At 40.7% G+C, this 27,040-nt stretch overlaps 2 protein-coding genes across 2 annotated transcripts; one reads left to right on the top strand and one right to left on the bottom strand.

Moving 5' to 3' along the window:
• Window positions 1-121: 121 nt before the first annotated feature.
• Window positions 122-18,029, bottom strand: LOC141913211 (uncharacterized). The gene is made up of 6 exons (XM_074804682.1): window positions 17,720-18,029; window positions 8,550-8,958; window positions 7,360-7,406; window positions 4,717-4,863; window positions 3,503-3,671; window positions 122-2,205 (listed from the first exon to the last, which is right to left on the bottom strand). The coding sequence occupies exons 1-6, from the start codon at window positions 17,780-17,782 to the stop codon at window positions 1,145-1,147; spliced, it is 1,896 nt and encodes a 631-aa protein (XP_074660783.1). The 5' UTR covers window positions 17,783-18,029; the 3' UTR covers window positions 122-1,144.
• A 753-nt stretch (window positions 18,030-18,782) lies between these two features.
• LOC141912578 (uncharacterized) lies at window positions 18,783-26,497 on the top strand. The gene is made up of 3 exons (XM_074803867.1): window positions 18,783-19,071; window positions 19,676-19,790; window positions 20,887-26,497. Exons 1-3 carry the CDS (start codon window positions 19,030-19,032, stop codon window positions 21,081-21,083), a joined length of 354 nt encoding a protein of 117 aa, XP_074659968.1. The 5' UTR covers window positions 18,783-19,029; the 3' UTR covers window positions 21,084-26,497.
• Window positions 26,498-27,040: the final 543 nt, after the last annotated feature.

Genomic DNA, 27,040 nt, shown 5'->3' with positions numbered 1-27,040 from the left:
CAGTGTCGTATCAACAAGACAGATGTATTGCAAATTTTGAGGGGTGACTCGGTTCGGTTAAAGGGCCTTTCATTTATCTATACAGAAATAATAGTCAATCAAGTAAATAAGAAAATGCCTTTATTCAACAAAGATATATAGTATATATATATCATCATCATCATCATCATCATTACATTGGTTTTACTAAATTTGCATATCAATAATAGTAATACATATACATACAATATGAAACAGTTACACTCTGCACCGATTCACTACGTGCGCGCGCGGGGCCATCAGCACGAACATCACAAAATTATTAAATTCATATCGGACACGACCCACGAGAACACGATGTACCTTAATACACGACTTAATCAACGCACTACCAAAGCAGCATATGATCGCCATAAGCCCATCGTACGTACGTTTATATATATATACATATTTAAACCTATTTCGATATATTTTCATTGAAAGAAAAAATAAACGAACGGAAAACTAAATCGTAGAGGGAGTTCATTTCTTTTTTTTTTGAGGTAAAAAAAGATGCACAACCGAAACCCGTAATTGATAGTACCCCAAGAAGCGTAGACACACAAATAAAAATGAATTTTAGTCAATCCGCAGAAGATCGCACCGGACTCGAGAGCGCCTATACGAATATACCAGCTATCGGGATACGCTAATAAATCTATACACGACTACCTAAAAGTATAGTTCTAATCAAAACGAAGCGATGGATATATTCTTATTCTGTGTCCAAAAAAAATCATCGGACACGAATTATGCCAATCAAAAAAGTAAGATTTTTAAAACGTCGAAAATGCGCAATTTCGTAGAAAACTCGGACCAGAGCTTTCGAGTCGAATCCACGGATCTTCGTCGATGCATATGTAGTAAATTGTGAAACGTGTGTTCGTGTAGTACATTGTCGAAGATCTATGGATTTAGATCGAAAGCTCACTGGTGATTTTTTTTACAAAATTCTGTATTTTTAACGTTTTAAAAATCTAAATCTAATCGGATTGCATGCAAAGATGAACTTATTTTAATATACCGATGAAATGGAAGCTCGAAGTTCGCGAGAGGCGCCATATTTAGTCATAATGGTCGTAATGGTAACGCAAAATCCGATAAGAAAAATGATACACGGTTCACTCTAATTATTATGATCAACGGCGAGTTGGTTCTCGAAAATGAACGCACCGGGTTGTTCCTCGGTCGGTGTATGCTGTTGTATATTGGGGCTACCGAGACCGTAATCGCTGTCCTCCGACGACGTCACCGAGCTCGTATCGCTCGTATCGCTTCCTTCGTGCCGGTATCGCCGTTCCATCTCCGGCGATTCGGACGACAGCGAGTCCGAGCAGCGCGTACGAGGCAAATTGAAAGACACGTGTTTCGACGCGGGCAGACCGCCGGCAACGTTCCACGGCGCCGTCGGTATCATCTCCTCCCACGGAGACGTCAACTCTTCGTTCTCCTCGGGAATCGTTTCTAGCACGCAGTCGTCGAGCGTGATCGGTACGGCGAAAAACTGATCGTTCGGGTCGTCGTCCGACTCGCCGCCGAACGCCGGGTTTATGTAATCGGGAAAGTACGCCCGCGGTTCGGTCGGACCGTCGTCCAGAATGTTATAATCGGTCGGCGAATGCGATCGGTTCGGGTTGTGCGCCGGTGAAGAATGTTCGAACTCGTCCAGCGCGTCGGTCGTCAAATCGTCCGAATCGTCCGAGTCGGTTAGTTCGTAGTCGCGTCCGGGTTCATCGTCCGGCGCTAACACGACTCCGCTATCGTCATTGATTTCGTGCGGCGCTTTCGAATACAAAATCGGAATGTCTTCCAGCGGCACTATTTGATCGTCTGGTATTTTCGATGATTGTTTTTTTATCGGAATGTTTCTATCGGGTTTTGGAATATCGTTGTTGTTGTTGTTATTGTAACCGCCGGGAATGTCACTCGACTCCGGCGGCCGATCAATGTTCTCCTGCTCGTCGTCGTCTGGAAGCGGAGACTTCGGAATACTGGGCGGTCTATCGCGTCGGGGTTTACCCCTGGGCTTCGGCAGTTCGAGACCCTCGGGAAGAATCGGATACGACGGTAGATACGGAGATTTTGGCGGGTCGGAATCGCCCCGTTGTCGGGGAAATTCGTCGGTGTCCGACGGCTCCGATTCATCGTCTATAAACTTAAGGTCGTCACCGGAATACAGTGGACGTTCTGAAAGTAAGAAAATGAAATCTCATCAGTTTGAACATTAAAGGGTTCACTATCACCAAAAACTAATAGCAATCTGGAATTATGTTGTTCGAGAAAATGCCCTTCTTCAGATATGGGTTATAGCAAGTCAAGTCTACTAATAAGTGCCACTTCTTGTCTGAAAAAATTTGTTAATGTTTGTTCTTGATTTTCACAAAAAGAATGCCAATAAGTGCTGAAAGGTGATACTCTTTGATTCAAAAGCCAAGCACACTTCAACTAACAGCGTGAATTACATGAATGATTTGTCCATAGGTTATTGTTATGACAAATCATGTTTCAGAACAGTTACAATGTCTATCACGGGAACAATTCACCAAAAAAAGCTTCCTTTTCCGCGATAAAATTGCTGCGAAGCGCAGACTTACGCTCCAGCCTTACTGTTACAATCCGAGTCGGGAATTTGCGTGTTTGTAAGACTCCAAACATCGCCAGGGATCAGTCGACGAAAAAAAAACCCATGCGAACAAAAACCTCTCTGTATGATTCTACACCGATATTACCTGATACGAAAACACCGAGACCGACGTGCAAATAAACATAGCCGTAGCGATTGTGTTGATGATCCGTCAAAGCCATCACAAGCGTCGAGGTAACGCAATCTCCAACGCCAACTTACGATGTTGAACTAAGAGCATTTATTATATTTTCAATCAATATATATTGTATATCAACTGTTATATCGCGCACGATAGAATCTAGGAAAATGTGCCTTTACTTCGTTGGCATCTGTTGTGCTGCATAGCGGGGGTTCAGGGAGTACGCGCGACCATGTTGACACAAGAGGTTTCTTTTTTTTATCAGACGCCGGCTGATGTCAATTTGCGAACGGGCAATTAATTAAGCGCACCAATCTATTTCGACCTACCGTTTTTTTTAATTTTTTAATGTTTATTTTCAACGCGCGCGGTGTATTAACACTGTGACGCGAATATAACCATTTTCCCTTATTATTCCAACCAGTCACTCTCGGGCCAAGATGGAAGCTGTTTACATATCGACCAAAAGCTTATGATATTAAACCCTACCAAGATTTTTTGAAAAAATGATTTTAAAAAAGAACCTTTTTGACTTGGTCCGTCTGTACAAGTTATTGCGTAGCATGTAGTTATGTAAACAACATATACATATTCAAATATGCGTAAACAATAATTTGAATTGATTAACCGAATTTATCGCAGAAAAAACGAGTATCTTTTCATTTTGAAGTAATGTAGTAAACCCTGACACGGAGTAGGTCCTATACATCAATAAATACCTTCATCATTGACGGGCAAGTGCCCGTTAGCCGCTGGACGGAGTAGACGTGGCTTGGACGTGACCTGGGCGATCGGATCTTTCGTGCACGTGTTCGGTTCGTCCACCGGAGACATCGGAACGTAGGTGGGCGTGTTGGGAGCTTCTTCCAACGGCGCCTGGACGTAATGCTGAAATCAATTGAAATGACTCGTTAAGATTCTCTGCTGTTGTTATTCAATTTTGAGACCCGTCTCTACGATTGCACAACTCTGTCTAATTTTAGTGTGTCCCTGATTATATTTGAATTGCCTAGTTACTGACTAATGCCTATGAGCTGACCCAAAATCCGGTATTCCCAATACATGATTTATATTTACAATTTCTACTCTTTTCACTTTTTCAACTATACATTTCATACTGCGAAGATTGAGGAATGGAATGATTGATAAACATAAACATGTCATATACTATAATCGTAATTGACGACAGATAGACTGAAGGGTTCTACAGTGCAGAGGCTTATGAATAATCCATCTATATTTATTCATCACTCAAACGTTTTCGAGGTTAATCGAAATCTGATCTTCATAGAAAAAACCAGTAACGAAAAGATAATGATCTCAAAAACAAATCGTTTCGTCGGAAAAAATGAAAAATATTTAGGAAAAAAAATCATTCGAAAAATGGATCATTCTATTTTTACATTACAACTGTTTTTCTGGATGACGATGATAAGATTCAGCATGATCTCGAAACCGTTTAGTACGCATCTATATTTGGTTCGTTAACCGATTGCGGTTGATGGAGAGTTCGCGAACGGATACAGCCCCGAGGAGGGGGAGGTTCACGTGACAGCGTTCTGGTGTTTGTAGCCGTAACTGGAGAGTAGTGATGTCTCATTTAGTGCGAGAGAGAGAGAGAGAGATGGAGAGAATGAGTGATACTCTACGTGCTGTCAACGATTGATCTCTTGAAATCATATACAATAATAGCGAAGGAGTTCAAGTTGCAATGCTCGGCGTATACTCGACTCTCCTCGCTCCAAAAGCCGATAATGATGATGGCATAATCCGTTCTCTTGCTACTAAGTCATTTAGGCTTTCTCTCACTCTCACTCTCTCCATCGCTACATCCTACAAACGGTGAAATCGGCTCGCAATATCATTGGATACGTGACATGAACTGACAATGCGATTTCCAAAGGTCCCAACGGGTCATCGTTTATTTCTTTACCTTTTTCCCTCCGCGGCAGCATTTGCAGCACTTTTTCTTCCTCCAACAACAGTAGGCGATCAGCGCGACAGCCAGCACCAGCGCCAGGGCGGCCACGCCGATGTATATGTACTTGGAATTGTCATCGCTCACGGCCCCGGCAGCAGGCTGAAAACAAAGAACACGAAAAAAGACTTTATTTTTGCGATACAGCCGAGAGTCGGGAATATGGATCGTATATAAAAGCGTTCGAGCCGGCGGCGGCATTCTTCTCTTAGGAGACGGGGAAATAAAATAGTAGGTGGAAACCCGATACAGCATCGAGCATCTCGTCTATATTCCAGTCATATAATCCATCTTTCTACTCTCTCTCTCTCTCCACGCGCCGGGCGATAGAGAGAGAGAGAGAGAGAAAGAGAACGATCTGCAAATTGTGATTACCCCGGCGTGCGTTTCTCGTCGTCTGCGACGGGAACGAAATGAAATCAGACCCGACGTAAATTGTACACGCGAGATACATGCGCATCGGAACTCCTATGATACGAGGTGATATTTGCAGGAATTTATGAAGCCCAGGCGCGGCCATTAGCGGCTAATTCGACGGCACACGAATGCGCGACGAAACATGTGCATAATAAAGCCTCATGCATTCATATATACCGCGGAAACTATAGACGATTTTACGGGGTATGAATAGTGATCGACTACATCCCGTTTCCGAGAATGAAATATGAACGAGATACAAAAATGCCGCAGTGTTTAAGCCCAACGTAAATATGGATGCAACGAAACAAGGAAACAGGCGACAGAGGACGTGGTTTCCGAGCGTTCCCCTGAGTCGTGCGCGTTTACAAGAGGCAGGTTTTAGGAAACAATGTTTTGGTGATCGATCATGATGGTATCAGTGTTTCGGCGTTTCCCTGCGTCGAGTGCGTTCACGAGAAACGTGGTTCTGCGCGAAAAAAAAAAAACAACGTTTCCGAGCTCAAACACGTTCGACGTTTCTGCATTTCTGCATTGCGTCGTGTGTATGCGTTAATCTTAATGATATTCATTTCCCGATGCGTCAATTTCCCATAAATAAATTGCGCGCAGGTATTCTCTTTACGGTCGCAATATCGCGCGTTAATTTCTAACTACGGGAAAACAACCGAATAATGTATAAGGATAGAGAGTTAGAACGTCTTCTGAACAGGCGGCACCCGCGGGGCAGCTGTAGGGAGAACAGTGACGGCGACCTCGCTCTTTTAACTACACGACGTTTTCGTATATATTTTTATAAAGTCGTATACGTATAGTCATGATACGTATATAGCTGAGTCTCTTTATCATTCTCCATGGTTACAGGAGATACCGTCGTTCGCATCATACGCGGCTACATCTTCACCGGCGGCGACGATGTTAAGTCGAGACACGACGACGCGGTACAAAAACAACTTCACACCCGGTTACCTTAAGCCCAGCGCACACGGGATTGAAAAAACGTTTTTTCCTCGTGAAAAAAAAAAACGTTTTTTCGGTGCCGTGTGCGTTGGGGGCAAAAACTCACAAAACACCGCACTGAAAAACGTTTTTCACGAGCAAAAACCGTTTTGTGAAAAACGTGTTTTCTGTTTCGGCGAAACAAATTTTTTGCCGTGTGCGTTGGGCTTTACAAAGATCCTCATCGCTCGACAAGATTTCTTTCATGTATATACTTGATTTTCCGAATTTGTATCAGTTGCAAACAATGTTTTATTAATGTTTATGCTGAATAAAGATTGAATATAAAGCTTCACCCAGCCCTGGCAGTGGTTGTCCCCACAGTGATCGATACGTCGCTCTACGATCCTAGTGTGCTTATATTTCGACAAGGACCTTAGTGCCTGCGGTACATCAGACTCTAAGGTTCTTGGTGAAATATAAGCATGAATATCCAAAACCTACGTTCAAATACTCGAACGGCCTTATCGATAGAATTCGCTTAATCGCTAAATCAAATTATTTCGTGTAATATAACCTTTTCCTAATTTCCCGCATATTTCATTGGTATACCTTATGCTTAAATTGTGTATTGTGCACTCGCAAAGTATTGGATCCCTCGAACACGGGCACCCCCTCCCAAATATTTGGTTAGAGGCATCGTCGCTGATCGATGTACCAACCTTTTACTTATGAAAAAATTTCAAACTCTCTTCGTTTTAGTTAAAAACACGGCTTCACTCTAGGCATGTGAAACATTTTGTAAACAAATGAACCGAGTATTTCTTCTTTTTTTTCCGTTTTTCTAACCACAACGGACTTAGCTATATCTATATGAACTCGGTCTGAAGAATATTCACATCGAAACAAACTGCGACCGCGAGCGACGACGTTCAAACACTCAATCAGAACACGAGTATAGCGCGACGTATATTATTGGACGAAAAATAATGGTGGAAGAAAATGTCAGAAGACAATGGGGCTAGAGAGACTGGTGGGTTTATGTTTAAAATGTCGATAAATAAAGGAATGCACCAATCGGCCCCTATTCGAAGTGACGCTAATGACAAAACCATGGACTCTCACGTACTATAGCTTCGGTGTCCCACTGCTCTGAGAGTCTAAATCGTGAAAATCGTGTAACATATGTACATTAATCGCGCGACAATCGACCTGCTGCGGTGAATGTAGATTAATGCTTACCTCTGTTTTCGAGTCGGTTACCGCCTCCATGACCACTCCAGCCGGCGCTGAAAAATAAACAAATTTACAACGACATCGAACTCATAGCTAGTAATGTTGTTGATAATCAAACCCGTCCGTTATGCGGTTACCGCGTCTTGTTGAACGAACGGCTTATCTAACCGAAAGATCTGACTGACTATTTACGCGCCGTATCCAGGGTTCGGTCAGTCATAACCGGGATCGCGCTGTAGTGTCACCGATAAACCCGCGTGGGTCAGATTTTATATGTCACGGGCCAATTCAGTAAGGCATCGTTTTTCCGATACACAGCTATAAAGCTTGATATTATCAGCCAAGGTTACAGTACACGATCAGAGCAGACGGAGCACGCGAGCTGTCTGAGCCCTTCAGTAAAATCCGAACGACTAATTGATAATCCGAATCCTAATAATCTTCAAACAGGTCCCACTACAGTTTAAAGTCACTTAAGGATGATACAATGCCACGACTTGGGTTCGTTTCGCGAAGATTAATATATAAATATCCCCGGGTCGCCGCATATTCTCTCGACAATATCACACCGCTTGAAATGACAGAAAACCTGGTGCGCTGATACACGTATATATACACGATATTATACGCTCAAATGCAAATTACTTTGACATTTCTGATTAACATATATATGCCTATATATACAATGTGTATATACAAAAATATGCCTAAAACAAACAGCGAAGATAAAATGTTTGATCTCATTACGTCTGAGACGTCGTCGATGCGCGGTATACTTTCAGTTTAAAAGGATCAAAACGTTACGTCTCATTAGAATACTGGGTTAAGTTTGCTGCGCGGACTTTTCAAATAAGCGCGCGATATCATCATGATATCAATCATAGATATATGGGACAATCATTCCTATTTCAAATAAGGGGGAATAAGTCATAGACAGGCTTTTGTTTAATCGCCATCATTTTAGCAATCAAAACCGTTTTCTAGGGACCAAGAATGATTGAAGTTCGGATGATTAGTTTAATGTTAGCAAGTAAAAACCCACAGTTTGATGATTTTGTTAAATTACATCATTTTGGTTCAGAAAACGGTTCATGAGTACCAAGAAGTTCTTTAGAACTCAAAACCGTTGATTAAAGATGGGATATTGTTTAATTTCGTCCATACAGGATCGAATCCATTTCGTCATCCACACTTACCGGGACCTTCGATCGCGTAGGCCGGCCCACTAGGGGGAGCCGGAGGCGATTCCCGTTGGTTTTCGGGAGGGGGCTGGTCTTGAGGTTGTGGTTTACCGTTCGGGTCGTCCCCGAACATGCACTGTTTGTCGTAGCCGTCGTATTTCGGAGCCTGTCGATGCGCGCAGCTCAGGCACACCCTGTCCGACCTGGGCGTGCACGCGATTATTTCCACCTGGCCCTTGTCGCAACGTCTACACGGCCAACACGGTTCGATTTCGCTGTTCGTCGACGAGTAAGTCGCTCCCGGCCGACACGGATCGCAAACCGATTGGACCGTGACGTTGCAGTACGTTCGTAAGCCGAATCCCGGCTTGCATTTCTTACAGCGGATTATCTGCGCCGACGTCAGTCCGGGTCGAAGTCCAACCTGGAAGAATCAGAAGACGCAAAATGAACGGCGCGGTATATATATATATATATATATATATATATATATATATATATATATATATATATATATATATATATATATATATATATATATATATATATATATATATATATATATATATATTACGGAAAACGGAAAATGAATTATAGCGATGGAAAGAAAGAGATATCGGTAATTTGAACGCTGCAGTCGATATTTATACTTCACAGGGCGGAAGTTCGTTGACTGTTTTTCAAGGGTCGGACCCGTCAATCATTATCAAAAAAACGGATATGTTTTTTGCGGCGTCTCGCAGTCTCATGGGTGGTGTTCTTCCCGCCGATATCACGTATTGTTTACATGTCGTCAAATTGAAACTGCATTTACTTATAACACGCTTGACGGTCAATCTGACGTCACACGATCAACATCATCTTATGATAATGCTTGATTTACACAATAAATTATAACATGCCACGAAATACATATACAATTATGAGATATTCTATATGTGGAGGAGATTAGAAGAAGCCAACGATCTTGAGACTTGCCTGGAATTGGCGATATAATTTAGAATCTTTCGTTCGGCTTTGGGCTAAACCTAATTCAATATTATCAAAACTTGTATGATAGCTTAATCCAAAATCTAGAACCGAAAGCAACGGCTTCTTAACTAAACATTGTCTTACCCGAACCGGAACCGAAATTTCAAATTCGATTTAAATGAAAAATTCTGTGGGACGATTCCCTATTTTTGTCGAGGACGACGCACAAATTTGATATAAACCCCTGAATTTCGTTCTCATCAGGCGCGGAGGGTTGGTAAACGGTTCACCAATACGTATAAATCAAATCGAATCATATCAAATCAATCAATTCATCAATCAAAGGGAAAATCATCCTTATTTCGAGATTTGACAAAACACCAACATGACAAATGAAATAGTAGATGACTCGTAATCCCACGGTAATCTTGAAATGATTGATAGAAAGTCAGAATCATTTCGGTAATCTGCTCTGGTAATCTTTCTTCGGAGGGTATACTGTAAAATTTCGGTACATAATTGGTACGGGGATAATGCATTTTACGGTTTGGTCACGTAAGACTGTGTACCGTAAATGTTCCGAAATTTTGCAGTGTATAGGAAACTTTCGATTAGGACGACGACCGTGGAACAAAAGACATTCCATAAACGCGCATGCTTCGACGCGCAGCGACAACAACAAGGCTACATCGAGTAATAGACGTAAATTGAAATAAATTTCGCACAAATCGAGGCGGAGAAATCGAAGCCGCAGAATTCGATACATGTCGCGACAGCTGGAATCATATAATATAATTCGTAATATATATATATATATATATATATATATATATATATATATATGAAACTGTGCATACGCAATGCGCGCTCAAATCTAGGCGCCTACACGTATATCCATACTAGAACTTTAAAGTGATATATACCGCATACACGAAACTACACCAGTAAATTCCATAAAAAATGTTCGAGTCTGTCAGCCTTGATTACGCCAGACAGCTCGTTGATATTGTAAACTGGTTACGCGGTTATTAATGCTGTATGCGGTTTATTCAATTTTCACATCACCGCCGAGCACATTTTGTCTAGATTTCGTCGATGGTTCATAAACGTAATCGGGCAGACGCGACCTGGGATTGCGAGTTGTTTTTGTTGTCTTTTTTCCCTATCGCTGAATCATCGCGGCGTTACGACCGGACGCTGGCGACGCGGGAGATGCGGAAACAGAAACATGTTTGATCTCGGATAGGTTGTTTCCCGAAACCATTTTTCCCTAACCAGCTTCTGAATCCTCGTGGCGTAACAAACAGATAAAACCCGAAGCAGGGACACGGAAACAAACACGTTTTATCTTAGATTCTACGTAGGTTGTTTCCCGAAACCATGTTTCTCTCGTAAACGCACACACGACATGACGCAGGGAAACGCTTCGGAAACATGTTTCTGTCTCCTGTTTCCGTGTTTCCTTGCGCCGCGTGCGTTGGGTTGAACGGGGCCACAAAATATTGAAATCGAGACCAAAGAATTCACATCAAACCGATGTTTCGCAATTTGGACTACGTTTTATCATGGGCCGTCAAAAGATAGTTCCAGCCTTTTGTGATGATATGGTAACGACTACTACGAACATTTGAATTTGAAAATAACGGACATAATAACGGAAAACTTTGAGGAATTAAAGAGAGTGACTAATGCTTCGCTGCTGGGCACTATCGACGATGAGAATTCATCCCCGGGACGTACACTTTTCTCGGTCGATGCATAATTTTGTTCAGTTTTTAAAAAAAAAGCGGATCAATGATGACACCCGTTTAGAAATTCCGTCGCCGACAGCCGCGCGCGCGTGTGCGAACCCTGGATCATAAACACGACGTATAAATTGGTTTTCGTGGTCCGATTATAGATATACAGTGGAGACAGCGCCGCTTCCGAAACGAAATCGATGCCCGTGAAACAACAAGCAGACGAACTCTCTATCGGCGTCGATCGGAAAACTGGAGGGAGAGAGAGAGGGGGAAAACTGCTTATCGACACTACATAAACTGACATAATGTAATCCACGGTAAGCCGACGGTGTAAGCTCGGCGAATTAAGGCTCGCTTATAAACGGTCGTTGATGCGATCGCAGAAGCGAACAGACACATTTCACATTCCCATGCCGAGATGTCAATATTCGACATGGAACGTAATGGCATCATCGCGCGCGCGTGGCTTTCACCAAAACGGACGTGGAACGTTTATAGATTGATATATTAGTTCCGTAATCACCAGTATATACCTTTCACTGTAAGGTCTTTTCAAAGGCTAGAGCCTGGAGTACTCCAAGGGTTGTATAGAAATATACCCACACGAAAAACATACTTCGATTTCCGATTCCAAAATCAAACTCCCTGTTTCGATCCCGGCAGGTGTGGTGGGTTAAAAGTGACACTAATCAAATCTACAAACCAAAAAAGAGAGACAATCCCTATTTCAGGATCAAAATCCCAGGGACTTGTCACATTTCAATACTGAATGAGATAAGACCATAATCAATATTGACCAAACCAGCATCGGGTTCCTTTATAATATGAGAAAAGTATAGACCGCTGGGGTTCGTCACCATTTACTCTCAAATATGACAAGCTCCTGAGGGGAAAATTATGCAAAAAGAGTTTATAAGCTTAAGCTTAATAGAACGCATCGCCATCCCGCCATTTTTATCAATGTCCAGTATTAAGTCCAGTAAGCCTATCCGTCGCGTCACGGCCCGACATAATCATATATACATATATAATAGCAATGGCTCATCAGAAGCGGTTGATTGCAGCCTGTTACCGCGGTCGGCGGTTCGCTGTTCCGTGATCGGGTCTTCTCTCATTAACCACTTAGCGATGCTTTAAAGCGACAGATCTCCGTCGAGACTCGTATAACTAGCAATACACACCGACCTTGAAATAATTACCGCGCACTGCCGCCTATTTCATAAAGAACGTTCAGATATCTTTCGAGAAAAAAAATATTTAAGCTCCGATTTCATGACTCGTAGACTGATGCTTTTTTCGGTTGTTTTAGAAGTGTTGTTAAATGGAGATAAAAAATGTGATTTTGATGTCATCTTTTGTTTCGTTATACTGTTTAACTGATGATCAGATTTAGTTTTTAGCCCTATACGAACACGACGCTCGGAAACGCGGAAACACGGAATCGAACATGTTTGTTCTCAGAAACATTGTTTCGCGAAACCATGTTTCTTGTAAACGACCACGACACAGGGAAACGCTAAGAAACATATTCTGCCTCCTGTTTCCGCATTTCCCGGCTAGAATATCATCAATCTTGGGGTTTATCAAGCCTCGATTTCTGACTAAAGTTGATAATTTGTTTTCCACAAATCGGTCGCAAAATCGGGAACGAAAATGACTGAACATGAAGAATTTTCATCGACTCGATATGTTACATAATGTTGAGATATCATCTATGTAAATCATATATCGCGTGTATATATTCACACTACGAAAATCGAATGTATCGATCGAAAACCAATCAATCGATATAATGAGTCGAAAAGCGATCGATAAGATGGCGTCTTTAAATGTGATTAGGAACGATCGTTAAGCTACGCGGGGCAAATTGTACGACGGAGTAGACCAACCTATACACAGTGGACTCGTAGGGAAAATAGCTGTGAGGTGCTGACTAAAAAAAAAACAGGTTTCGCGTTATACCTGCATGGAGGTAGCTCCAGATTTTTGGAAGATCCACCGGTACCAGTGGAAAGTCGAACGGATTCCGACATTTTTTTAAGATGTCGTCCAAAATTGTACTTTTAGGACAATATCAAACGCGCACCAACCGCACAACGTTTCAACTCCAACAAGCCGTCCGCAGTTGTGAATTAATATTTGACTCGGAGTTAATTCATTGAAAATTAACTAATTTCAACTCTGAGATAACTCCAACCTTGGAGTAGTCAGTTGATCGGAGTAATCCTAACTCACAACGGTGGAACTGGGTCCAGGGGTTAAGGCCACTGAGGCATAGTACCAAAACTGATACGATACGATACGATTGAGGACTTCGTCGTAACTCAAACTGATATACAATGTACCAGTCAAACACGGTTGACAATTTGGTCCAAAATACTACGCTTGGCCTGATTGATTTGGAAATACAAATTGGGGCTCAAAAATAAAGACGACTGCAGTAACCTGACAACTCATCTGATGACGACGACGACTTGAGTGAGTGTTGTTTTTTCCAAAAAGATTTATGACGTGTTTATACATCTCCATTCACACGTCTTACTGTAATAAAAGCCAAGCATTGACAGCAGCAACAGCAGCAGCAGCAGCACTCCGCGTATTCGCTGCACTGCGATGTGAGAATCCAAATCCTATCGATAAACGCGTTCGCGAACTCGGAAAACAAATCCTCAACATGATATATAATCCGTGAGATCGCGTGAACGTCAGAATTTTTCGAGCCCCGCATAGAGCAATATTTAGTAGTACCCAGATATACATACAACAGCAAAATGCCAAAACAAGCTAAGCTTGCCTTAATTACATGTAATTATATATCACCAGATATATATTTTTATTTCATCGATATCGTTACTGTTTAGCGGGAATTCAGGACAAAACAATAGAAAATAGGCTAAAAAATTGATACATTGTTTCTCCGCTCTGCTGAGCTTAAATGTTGACCCGGCCGGCCGCCTATCTACCCTATACATTACTTTTTTTTTAAAATCGTGATCAATTTTACCATAACAGACCCGGCCGCTATAGAAATGAACTGTTTATAAATTTTATCATATTTTACTAAAATGACCCGGCCGCTGCGGAGAAACAAGGTATCGTTTTTTGTTTAGCCATATGAGGATTTGAATATGGTGGTCCAGATAAAACTTGATTGAAAACTTGATACCTCGTCAGAATGAATTACAATTTACCTTGCATCACACTTTGCAGGAACTGGAATATTCAGGAAATTCCTACATTTTCAATTTCCTGTATTTTCCAGTAAGGGGTATTTCTTGTATATTCCACTATTGGATTTTTATTTTATAATCCAGTGTGTACGTTCCTACATTTTCCAGTTCTTGTTTTATCAGGTTGTGCCATTTCTAGTATTTTCTAATAGTGGATTATTCCCATGTTTTCATTGTAGGTATATTCCGTTACAGTCATTTTCATGTCGTGCATTTTCAGCGTCCCCGCGGATAGCGAAGACCGTTAAACGCATCGAAAATGGACTATTCGTTCACTTTCATAGGAGCTCTACGGTTTAGAGTGACAGCATTTCACAAAAAATAAGCTCCAATCAGTCGTTTGTCAGTTCGTGCTGGATGGAATATTGTTTACACTCGAACCGGAATCGAAATTTCCAATTATACACGCTTCGATTAAAGCAAAACAATTCTGTAAATTCGAGCGCCGATCCAAACTGATATCTCGATTCTTCGATTTCTGATAACAACATACCAAATAACTACGTAGAAATCATATCAATCAATCAGATAGAAATGGAATGATCTCTATTGCAAGAAATTAAATTCGTTGGTGGACTAAATCATTTGTGTTTTGATAAGTTAGATTTTCAGTTCGTTTCAAATCAAGCTTCGTGAAACCCACGATCAATTATCTGAGATAATGATAATGAGCTCGTAGGTCCTGATGCTGACCAGCTGACGATGTGTCATCAGCAGCGACCATCGCGTGTATAGCAAAATTATGTAACACATTCTGAATCACAGCGAGGTCTCGGTCTGAATGGGTCGATGGCTTAGTTGCGTACTTAATTTAATCACCTCATCATTGTATAGAGAATAAATTGCAACATCATAAACGACGACCTTCGATTCCGGGTTCGGAATCGGTTGGACTCTATAGAGTCCATTGTTGGACTTTCAATTTTACTTAATGACTCATGAACGACAAGCGATTAGTAATACTCCTCAAGCAACCAGTTTGAAACCGTTTGAGATAATTTGATTTTCTAAGTACCGGATATTCGTGTAGTTTTACTCGATGTTACATTGTTATTGTAGGCTCCAATATAAGAGGGAATTTGAGACTAATAATTCCATTACATCCAGTCATTCCAACACAGTCATTTGATACGTTTTTAATTCGCTAGTATTCATTAGTATGCCTGGTAGTATGTTCTAGTATGGACGAACAATGAGAGGGTCACAGCGTGCGCCCGCGTAACTATACCCGGACCCCGCTCGGTAAAGCCAATGTTTCTATATATGTGCTGCAAAAATTCGCACTCGAATCACAGCGTGTGGAAACAAATTAACACCACCGAGGCGAACATTTTAATGAATATCCCTTCGACATCAAAACCAAACGTCGTCGGAGAAAGCATTCGGGCGGACATTCCAAACCTTGCCCCGGGTCACTGGCACTACTACGTCAGTCAGTGACCCGGACAACGTTTCGCATGTCCACTTGAATCCTTTCCTTGGCCATTTTTTTCCATTTACCACGTATATTGGCAAACGAACAAAAACCAAAGGCTGCGAGCTGGGATTGGAACTGTATACATATCTAAATGATAGTAGGGAATTATATCTGGAGAGAAGATTTCATACGAACCCCGACCTTTTCAAACATGAATTATTAATGCAAACCAAAGGCAGAGCCGAGCTTCGTAAACTGTGTATCTTTATTGATAGAATTATGAGATTTTTCACCTGATTCCCTAAAAATAGCTCGCATTTAAATCAGTATCTAATTAGGTATCTACCTACTGTATCTATTTTTATGTACTGTATATGTCACTCCAAATTGTCTTTAAGACCAAAAGTTTATCGAATAGAGTAAAGTAAAGTAAAGTAAAGTAAAGAACCAGGCGAACTCCTCTAACCCGGGTTGTAGGCCTACAGCGACGCGAACTCCACTATCCCGGGTTATAGGCCTACAGCGACGCATCACACTGAATCGGTTAATCTAATAATTCGCCTGAATAAATGAGATTATCGACTGATGAAGTCGTCTAATCTACAGTATTAGTCACCGAGGATGCAAACTGACGCTCAAGTCGATTGAAAGATAAATATATCACACGTTTATGAAATGTTTAAGTGTGAAATCCAATGATGAAAAACCCGAAAGATTAAAAACCCCGAATTTCGGAATTTTTATCTATAAATCATAAGGAGTGTGTATTGAATACACAATACTATCATTATCTTGATAATGGTTCTTCGAGATATCGCGAATTTTTACTCGTTCGTTTAAATCGATTACGATCAGGAATCGGGTTTAAGATGGCGGATACGCTCAATCTTATTCATACCACGGGTATTCGAACTTCGCCGAAAGCATGATGATATTCATATATAATTCCTGGAACTCTGCGGTTTCACTATGTTTATACCATATGTGGTTTGCGAAAAAATAACCGATCATGAAACTAAACCACAGTACAGTTTATCGACTAAAGCGTGGACTCTAAAACGAAGTCCATGGTTTGTAAGAGTACACGTTGCCTGGTTGAATATTTTGGATGCGTTTTTGGACGAGAGGCCCCTTCAAAGCGAAAAACCACAAACGACGTCGCTTCGAATGTCATTGTACCGAACAGGAAATTCATTGATATACACGCGTATTAAAGAGAGTGAAGTGATTTTCAAAGTGAATGCTTGCATTCTTCGTCATCAATGACTTCTTTCTTTACGAGCGTCGACGAATTTAGGTCAATTAAACAAATTCGAAAGCTACGTCAAGACGGTATCGGCGGTTCCTATAATGATATATACGCAATCTGCTTTCGTGTGTCGAGTTTGATCTGTCGCTTTTTAATTTACGACCGTCTCGCTTGCCTTAGGACGTTATCGGCGAAATGACACCTAGGTCGATCCATATATGGCGGTCAACTCACAAAAAAGAACAGTCTAGATATCTCTACATTGTATATATACGAACATAGTAGAATTGCCACAATATCTTTAGTTGGGTACTATGTATTATTTTGATGACTTTAAGCGCTAAATATTCATATTTACTTACGATAAAAAACAGTATCATGAATAAACGTAAATGACATGTAATAATAATTATAGCCAACTTTCAGATTCCATTGACAGCTAGTCATAAATCTTTCGACCGAATGGATTTTTTTCTCCGCAATATCGTATTACATCGTTAGTGCTTAACAAAACAAAATATATAAACGGTAGTAGCGTATTGTGTATATACATATCACTGTAGTGTTGTACCTACCCATATTGAGCATACGAGCACGAAGCTCAATAACACCGCGCTCGAAAACGATGACATGGACATCCGAGTGGTAGACAGTACTGGCAGGACACGGCGATCACCTGGAAAATTTGTATTTTACGTCAGCGATCGAAACGGTGATTAATCCACATTCTCGGTATTGACAGTATCAACGAATGCATTATTCCTCATAGAACGACGACAATACGCCTGATTGTGGCGAATGGTATTTTAGGTCGCATTGTAGTTTCAATGAGCGATCGCTGCGCGTACATATACAGAGTGCTCACAGTCGCGTTTATTGTCAGAGGCGGCGAAACTCCGTTCAATGGTGGTGGTTGTGTCGCTCCTCTATTGGATTTATCGTGAAGCATTTCCTCGCGCGAATATTAAAAACGTGGACCAGTCCTTTACTTGATATCTCCTAGTTTTCTTCCAAAAATAAGAGTAATTCGACATCATAATTGGAATCCACGCCTGATTTTAGGGTTGATAGTTTTGGGAGTAGCTGGAGCCTCTCCGGGCCCTTCGCCGATCTAGTGGGTTCAGCCACCCCCCCCCCCCCCGATTTCCCTGGCCGCCGCTCCCCTGTTCTTAGACCAAACGACGGAGAGTTCCCGGCCGCAGCTACTACCTCTCATCACAAGAATTCTGGACAGAATCTCCCGAAACAAAAAGGTTACTAAAGAGCACGGCTCGGCGCCGTCGGGCCGCCGCGCGTCCCGAATGCGTTTGAGTGTCCCATTTTGAATTCCTCGCCAAACTGACTGTCACACGTGACTTTGGACAACGGGGTCCCAGGCTAGGAAGTCTGAGAATGCAAAAGCGAGAGAGAAAAGATTTGGATGTCCGATTCCAGTTCCAAGTTAACTGAGCTAACTCCGGGCTCGGAGCCTAGTTGTCCGTTGGAATTTCACATTCCAAATCCGCAGTCTAGCGATTGCCCATGTTTTTTTCGATAGATGGCGAACTAGTCATCGGGCGAAGAATATTTCAGCAAAGCGTCGATAGATGGCAGCTAGAGTCGAATGAACGGTTTCAGCCAATCAGCACCCGTGTTTTACGTTATGAACCACGTATTGCATGTTGATGGTGTAAAATCGAAAATTCTCAGAATTTAGTTGATATTTACGACGGTTTTTCGATACAAAGACGTAAGACGCGATACGAGACGCTTTGTAATATTGAGGAACGACATCTTCAGCGATAAAATCGGGCACGATTGTGAACTGTTAACTCGGTCTATCGTCGAATCGAAAAGTTTTTGAAGAGAAGTCTACTCGAACCATTTTTTGTCAAAAAAATTCATCATGTCTAGGATTTACCAATCGGTCGTATCCTGCCTGCAAAAGGTAATTAATTATCCATGAATTTCAGATAAAGCTTATTTAAGATGGTAGGCCTATATTTTCGCTTACAGAAAGTTATTGGTGCCATTCCCAACTTTACTTACTAAAAGAAGGCAGACCTGCCGATCTTTGTCGCAACGCAAGCAAAATTCACTTTCATTTCAGGGACTGCCGATTATACTGTCTAAAACTATTTTACTGACAAAAACTGCAGGTCTGTTTTTGACCAAAACACAGTCCGGATACTGACTACGCTGTAGTCCGGACTGGTTAAATCGCAGTCCGATCGGTGATACCTATAGACGGGTAGTCAAGTCTAAACTGACTAGATTAGTTGGAATACTGACTAAGCCCGCTTACTGACAAAACCACAGTTTGGATTGAGTTGCCGTCCTGTTACTGACTTGACTGTTCAGCAGCCTACTGACTAAACTAGTCCAGTTGGCAGTTAACTGGGACTGACTAAATTGCTGTCCAGTTACTGAGACTATAGGGCTAGTCCAGATACTAGCTAAACTTAAATCCGGTTGTTCCTAGTCTTAACTAAAGCCTGGTATAGGCCTATAGTGTAGTTGTAGGTTGACTGCATTGTTTCAATTAATTACAGAGTCCTCCTGCGTCAGACAAGAAGGATGAAAACACTACCACGACGGATCCATCGTCGGTGAAAGAGAATGATTCTCCTGAAATATCCGTTGACAAAAAGACCGATGCTGCAACAGGTAGGAGAGGGTTTCGCTTGTCGACTCTAGATTGGATTGGAAACTCCAAACTTGATCTTGAAATTGTGATTCTTAAAAAAAGAGTTGTCATTGTTACAACCAATGAGAGAACTTGGTAGTAAATTAGTTGGATTCCAAACAGTTTGACCTCAAGATTGAAAAGATCTTGAAATTCTTAAAAAGTTGTCATTGAAGCCAGAAGGACTAAAACAGTTCGAACTGCTCTTAAATATACTGTAGCCTTTTTATAAGGAAAAATGACAGAATTTGTTACATTATAGGGGCCTAGTTAGATTTCTAACATGTCGACCACAGAACTTCATGAGTTCGAGTTAAGGCTAACTCGGTTAGTTGAGAAATAAGTTCATTTTCGTTTCAACTGTTTAGTCGTAGCGGTATTTCATTACTCAACTCTAATGTGGAACCCAGATGGTGCCATTTTATCGATGAGAATTTTTATTCTATCTTTATTTATATGTATATATCGAATTTCATAATTGGAAGTGGTTATCAATTCTGTACACTGATACCTATCAGATAGGCTTTTACTTCGCTCCTGTCTAGTAAATGGTTTCCCATGTGAATTATAATGTTTACTTTTAGGCCTAAATCGTAAAATCTACAGATTAGATTCCAGTATTTTTACGTGTCCCTTGTTATTCTGTAATCAGCTTTTATCAGGAATTTCCAGTACAAATACATTTCTAAACCCTGAATCAGGGGGCAGTTACTATTCACACAAATTTTGTATAAAAAGTAAATATCATATTTTGAATGCATTTGTCTAAGCATTTAGTGCAAGGTGAATATTTCTAAACAGGAATTGTTTGCCAATACTTGATCATATTTCGCATGGTCAGCATTGAATCAACTGGTCCTATATTAAATCCACAAAATGATAATGTTCAATCTTAGGAGAAAAACAACTTTTGAACAACTGATCGTTTAAATCGATCCAAATCAGAACGACGTAGCCTGCCGTAATACAATATGCCAACCAGAATGATTAGTTCATATAACTGCCACCGGGGAAAGCACCATATCTATATATGATATCATTATGTCTGACGGTCGATTATTTTTCTCATCACTTCAGAACCCGAGGCGCCGAAGGGCAATATTCTGTGGCGCGTGACGAGCGGCGCGGTCGGTCTGACGACGTCGGCGGTCACCGGCACGGTCGGCTACGGCGTCAGCGGCGTTAAGTGGGTCGCCGGCAAAACGGCGGACGTCGGCGCCGCCGTCTACGAGAAGGTGCCGATCGGCGCGAAAAAGAAGGACAAGAAAGAATGAGCAAGAATTCCGTCCGACGAGAAAAAAACTCATCAAGACTCATTATAACTGATTATTTTTTTTTTTGTGAAAAAAAAATGAAAAACGAACTCGGACGATGTTTATAATGATAACAGTATTCGTTAGGTCTGTGGCGAATTATATATATATCTTGTGATATCGTGGGACCAATCAAACAACGTGCGTTCGTTCGCGCGCGCGCGCGTGCTGTTGTTTTCAAATTTCGCACGATCTTTTTCGCAGAGGGAGAGAGAGAAAAACGCGATCCACGTCCATGGTGCTATCGTATCGTTAACTCGAGTCTAAAAAGTGAGCGCCGTCGTTTTGCGCGATGGCGGAATATTGGGACTACGGAGAAATGGCGGAATTTCGAGCGTTTGATTTCGATGAATTCGTCCTCGCGTCGAGAATGCGTCGTTCGGCGTGGAAATACATCGTCGTCGATATCTAACATTTCCATTTCTGCTTTAAAAACTTACGCCGCGTATTGCTGCTTGAATGCGTCGTTTGGTGGAGATGAAATTTGTGACATATGAAACATAATGAAAGAAATATAATGATAGCGCGATTGTGTCATCCATTTCACGCGCCTGATTACAACTACTAGCTTAAGAGTAGTTTCTACTCCTGTTTAAAAGCTCGATGTAGTCCTAAAAATGTTAGAAATTAGAATTTTGAATCAGATCACTGCAATTTTTCAAATCAGAGTCAATTACTTTCATTGTCGGTGAAAAATACTGTATTTAGAAGTATTAGGTCAGTTACTCGAAGTTTGTAGTATGATTTGCTGATTAAACCCTCGAAAAACATGTAATTTGTGGTCCTGTAGGAACCATAATGGTAGCCTGGTCCGCGATCAGAGATATCAGGTAGTCCGGTTAGAGATATCAGGTAGTCCGGTTGGATTTCAACTACGTTTCAAATACGTTATGATTAGGAATATTACTGCCATCTGTGACCGAACATGCCGGTATTTTTGAGACGGAACAGCGCCGGTGATTAAGAGGCCGATTGCTCAATGCGTAGTGATATAGGAAGTTCAGATATGGTGCTAAAAGTTCGCTGGGTCGGGTTTATATCGGCCCGACTCAATAGTGGTTGGTTGATTGCTCGATTGAATTTCGTGGCCATCATGTTTGTTCCGTATCCTAGGCCTATAACGACTGAGTTTAAGATTAGTAAATGTTATAATCTCGTAGCTTGTTATAATTCACTGAAAATAATCGACACCTGCTTCATTTCTATTGTATATCGGCGCAGATGTTATGAAGTTAAAACAAAACGTTACATTGTTTCTCGCGATCGGCTGCCTCATTTTGTAAATTGCACGTCCACGAGCCGTGTTAAAGTTTGAGAAATTTCGTTTTCAATCTGGACAGTGGAATCATTATCTGCTCGAATGTAATTGTACCTTGACGTACAAATTTTTTTTTTAAATTAGGTGAAAAAATGTGAAAAATCCTGGGGCCAGTTGCTCAAAAGTCGGTTGCAGCTAACCAGTGGATAAACGCCATACTGACAATTGAATTTGCATAATTACCGTGGTTTAAGTACACCAGATAACTCTAACCAACTTTTGAGCAACCGGCCTCTAGTATTTTGTTGTGGAAAAATGTAAAAACGAAGTTAATAGTATGGGTGCAAAAACGTGTGAAAATTCAGAGTTCGTCAATCCGACACCTGCTTTTGTGTGTGTCTGTGCAGACTGCTTGAAAATTTGTTTGAAATTCTGGTCTAGACATACTGGGCCTAGTTATATGAATCCTTCTGCTGATTTTATGTTGTAACGTCAAACTCACCAAACGTACTAAAACAGTGGACCAAAATTGTCCAATAACTTAACTATGAACAAAACTAGTGTAACTTCTACTTATTACTGCGATGTATCTCCCTAAAATTGGAACAGTTTTCAACTGTATCAGGATTTCTACTTATGAAGCTGGGTTTTCGTGCACACTTCCACCGCAATCTAGACTATGCAATTTGAGAACTGGCGCGACGAAGGTGTCAAAAAATCTTAATCTTAAGGTATTTTTTCATAGTAAACTGAGGGTCCAGTTCCACAGTTCGGAGTTAAAATTTGACCCTGAGTTAACTCATTGAAAATGAACTGATTTTAACTGTGGAACTGGGTCCTGTAGAGTCAAGTTTGGTCTGATTTTGATAACACTACCCGGAGATCTTAACTAATGAATCGCAGAGCTGCCAACTGTTCCTGAATTTCAGTATTTGTTACTATTCAATAATGAAAAATACTGATTTGATTTTTTTGATGCGTACAGAAATATGAAAGATGTCACTGGGAGTTTTACTGTTGATTACTGATTAATTTGAACAGAAATATGAAAGGTGTTACCGAGGGTCTTACTGTTGATTATTTTTGGCAGGTTGGCAGCCTTGTGAATGACCTTCTTGATGAATTTTTGTTCTTTTAATATCGACAAATGGTTTTGCTAGTGAAACCCAGCTTCAATCCGTGTAAGATCAATTCCATTATGTCCATTTCTATTGAAAAACAAATCTTGCATTTCTTGTCGTTAGTCTTCGCGCGTTCAGTATTTTTATACACATGTTCATAGTCATCATAACGATTATGTTGTCTTATAATAGAAATATTCAGATGATGCATTGGAAATTTCCTTCACATATGAGTTAAACTCTTGTACGCAAATGAGAATACCTGTCCTAGGATTACGTATATTATAAGAAAGTTCTCAGTTTCTTTCTAGATCTTTCTCCGTAGAACTGGGGCCAGGTTTTGATAGCAAACAAAGCCTATAACATCCATCTGTACAGTCAAACCTACATCTATCATCCGCCTAGATATAGGCCCATAGTCAAAGTCCGTTATAACTCTGCCATCCTTTTTAATGCCACTGCTCACGCAAACGCCAACATTTTCTCCGGAACAAATTTGCTCAATCCAACTGAAAGTCAATAGAAATACCATTCTTTATAAAGCCATGTCTTTCATTGGTACCAACAGTGGCGTTATAAAGGACTTTTACTGTACATACAAGTATGTTAAATTAGTAGGTAGTCCTGGTAATGAGCAATATCGAATGGGTTTTACTGTATAACATTGATGTACCCAGTTGACATAATAATAATTAGGGCTCCTTTTGATGATGAAGGCTCTCTTCACGCTGACAGTCCGAGTCAGTCACCCCCTTCGTCCCCCTCCCCCTCGGAGGCAGTTGAACATGCCAAATTTTAACAAATAGGATTAGAATTTTTGCATTTGTCCTCGTGAAACAGATGAATATTTTGTATATACCGGTAAATATATATTGCGATAGTCAATTAAAAAAAGCTGCTTTATGCAATATACGAGTGTTATTCGTAATCGCGATTTCGTCGAGAAATTTAAACAGATGAAAAATATTTTCATATATATATTGCTGCTTAAACCTACGGGTCGATCCAGGCGGTGTTATGAGAATTCTGTAACGTCGTGAAAAATTTTGGGAATACGTTTTTAAAAAGGGCTAAATTTTGCGGGGAAAATTTTAAGAGGGCAATTTCGGTAAAAAAAAGCGTCAATTTTGTTGGTAATTTTGAAAATGGGTCAAAAACGCGCTACCAGAATCATGTCGATATCTTATTGATTTGCCCTGGAATTATTTGGTAAAACCCTCAGATCATGCCCCTGGATCCACACCGCCTCTGACAATACTTATCGTAATAATCTATATCGAAGTTTGATAATACGACGACGTTGAAATGGTTAGAACGAAGTCGTGAATTACTGTGGGCGCCGGTGCCACACAGCTGTTTCAGGCAACAGATACAACATTATTGACACAGGTATATATATATATATACATGTATGGGGGTTGAATATATAATATATACTATACTATAATGATGTACATGTATTTGCAGTCGATATCGATTTAAATCAATATAGACTGACATTTCATTGTTAAAACCATTTCATCGTTGAAACGATTAATATACATTTGATAGCACACACGTGTATGTGTGTGTTCGGTGTTTAGGGGGTATAGTAAATGAATTCACTAATATAGTGCGACATTACTAAGGGTGGAATGATCGTTTGCGACAATCTTGGGTATTTGACGATTTATCAGTCAGGGATCATTCATTTATTACGTACGCATTAGGGGAGGGAGAGGGGTCAGTGCAATTGCGTACTGTAATGCTTAATGTATATGAAAAATGGCCGATTTTGTGTACATGGGGGTAGGGGGGTTGGAAAATTCAAATTTTATGCGTACGTAATAAATGAATGATCCCTCATTGGTATGCACCTGAAAAAAGTGTTCAAATTTTCATGTACTCCAATGCAGTTACGACCCATTGTCGTTCGGTCTGCTCGGTCCGTCTGTTCGGTCCGACTGCCCGAAGTTCTCTTTGTTTCTAGAGAAAATTAATGAGTCTCTTAAATCCAAGGCAAGCTGAGTGTGACTGATTTTGAGTGAACCGAATTAATTTCATACCGGTTGCAACTGATATTACGATTAAGCCCAATGCACATGACGCGGGGAAGCACAGATACGTGGAATCAATCACGTTTGATCTTTGAAACATTGTGTGTGTGTCCAGAAACCATGTTTTTCATTTCCCATGAACGCGCATGACATAGGGAAATGCTCAAAAACATGTTTCTCATGTTTCGCGGTGTCGTGTGCGTTGGGTTTTACAACTGGTCCCCCTGATGAAGTTTGTCGTTAACGAGGTTCCACTGACCGGTTCCACGGTATTTCGTTTCGACGCGAAAAATTATTTTCTCAAATACGTACGTGAAATCCGAGTATGTCCGTCAGATTGCATAATAAATGTTCAATCATCCGTAAGATTCCGTTCTACGAGTACGAGTTACATTTGACTCATTTCGAGTTAGAAATAAATGACATTGGCTTTAATTAAACTAACTCGACTACAGTCAAGTCTAACTCGGACGTAGAACTGGATCTAGGTTTCCATCCATCCATCCACAGTTAGTTTCATGTTTCCTTTGAATGAATGAAGTTTTTAGCGCGGCGATCGCTTTCAAAGCAACTTTATTAACATTATTGTATATTCTGTTGTGTTCATTGAAATGAATGTATTTTTCCAGAGTTCTTTTTCTGTATTAGAGTAAATTTTTTTTTCGCGTTACTAGGTTTTTTTTGTTTACTTAAAAATCGATTGCATTCGATCTGATATTTTTTCCTTTTCACTGCATTTCAAACGTTTGAACGTTGTCGAGTTTGCCATGATACATTTAAGTGCAAAATATAGTTACGTATTATTGAATTTTTTTTTTTTCGAGTTTCGGGAGATATCTGATGTTATTTGGGGAATGATATGCTTTCTTAAGGAGCTGGGTTGAGTCTTCTGTCTAAATGATTCACCTGTACAATGTATAATGATGTCATATCAGGTATTATGCAATAAAACAAATTTTATCATTGAAATTGATTGTTTTTAGAATTGTTTAAGTTCTTTTCGGAGGATTATGAGACGAAAAAGGATTTTTTGGGGAAGTACTTGGTCAGTACACGTAAAGTCCGTCGTAATGCTGCCATCCTTTCTTCCGCAGTGTTCACTTAACGCCGGAAGTTTTTATGGGGAAAATTTGCTTAAATTCAAAGAAAATATGATATAAAGCCATGTATTTCATTGGTACCAACAACACTGGCATTATAAAGGACTGAAGCATGACATATGTTCTCCTTCATGCACGGGAGACTTGGAAATGTAAGCTGGAGCAAGTTCAAGGAGAAAGTGGCGCATGGTGTGAGACTAATCGAGGAAACCAACCAGCAACATCTCACTTTCGACTAGATACTTATTCCCATTGATTCCTTCACTCGGCAGATGAAGGTCTCGACAACATGGCAAAGGTCTGTAAAAGCAGAAAGCAAGACTTAAGCTAAGAATCAGTCTAAGTGGTAGAGGACCAATGTACTTCGAAGCAGCAAACGGTAAGTTATAACCAGGGGGACTGG

The sequence above is a fragment of the Tubulanus polymorphus genome, chromosome 11, assembly GCF_964204645.1.
Source record: "Tubulanus polymorphus chromosome 11, tnTubPoly1.2, whole genome shotgun sequence".
In the NCBI taxonomy this organism is placed as follows: Eukaryota; Metazoa; Nemertea; class Palaeonemertea; order Tubulaniformes; family Tubulanidae; genus Tubulanus; species Tubulanus polymorphus.
Note: the sequence above shows the minus strand (reverse complement) of the source record. Positions and strands in the feature narration are given on the sequence as shown.

What these genes read in the sequence shown, in the direction of transcription:
- LOC141913211 (XM_074804682.1), bottom strand. Translation starts at nt 17,782, where the DNA reads ATGTCCATGTCATCGTTTTCGAGCGCGGTGTTATTGAGCTTCGTGCTC. An exon ending in CTACGCGATCGAAGGTCCCG is followed by an intron (nt 7,407 to 8,549) that starts GTAAGTGTGGAT and finishes TTTATTTTTCAG; the next exon opens with CGCCGGCTGGAGTGGTCATG. An exon ending in TAACCGACTCGAAAACAGAG is followed by an intron (nt 4,864 to 7,359) that starts GTAAGCATTAAT and finishes CTTTGTTTTCAG; the next exon opens with CCTGCTGCCGGGGCCGTGAG.
- LOC141912578 (XM_074803867.1), top strand. Translation starts at nt 19,030, where the DNA reads ATGTCTAGGATTTACCAATCGGTCGTATCCTGCCTGCAAAAG. An exon ending in TCGTATCCTGCCTGCAAAAG is followed by an intron (nt 19,072 to 19,675) that starts GTAATTAATTAT and finishes AATTAATTACAG; the next exon opens with AGTCCTCCTGCGTCAGACAA. An exon ending in AAAGACCGATGCTGCAACAG is followed by an intron (nt 19,791 to 20,886) that starts GTAGGAGAGGGT and finishes TCATCACTTCAG; the next exon opens with AACCCGAGGCGCCGAAGGGC.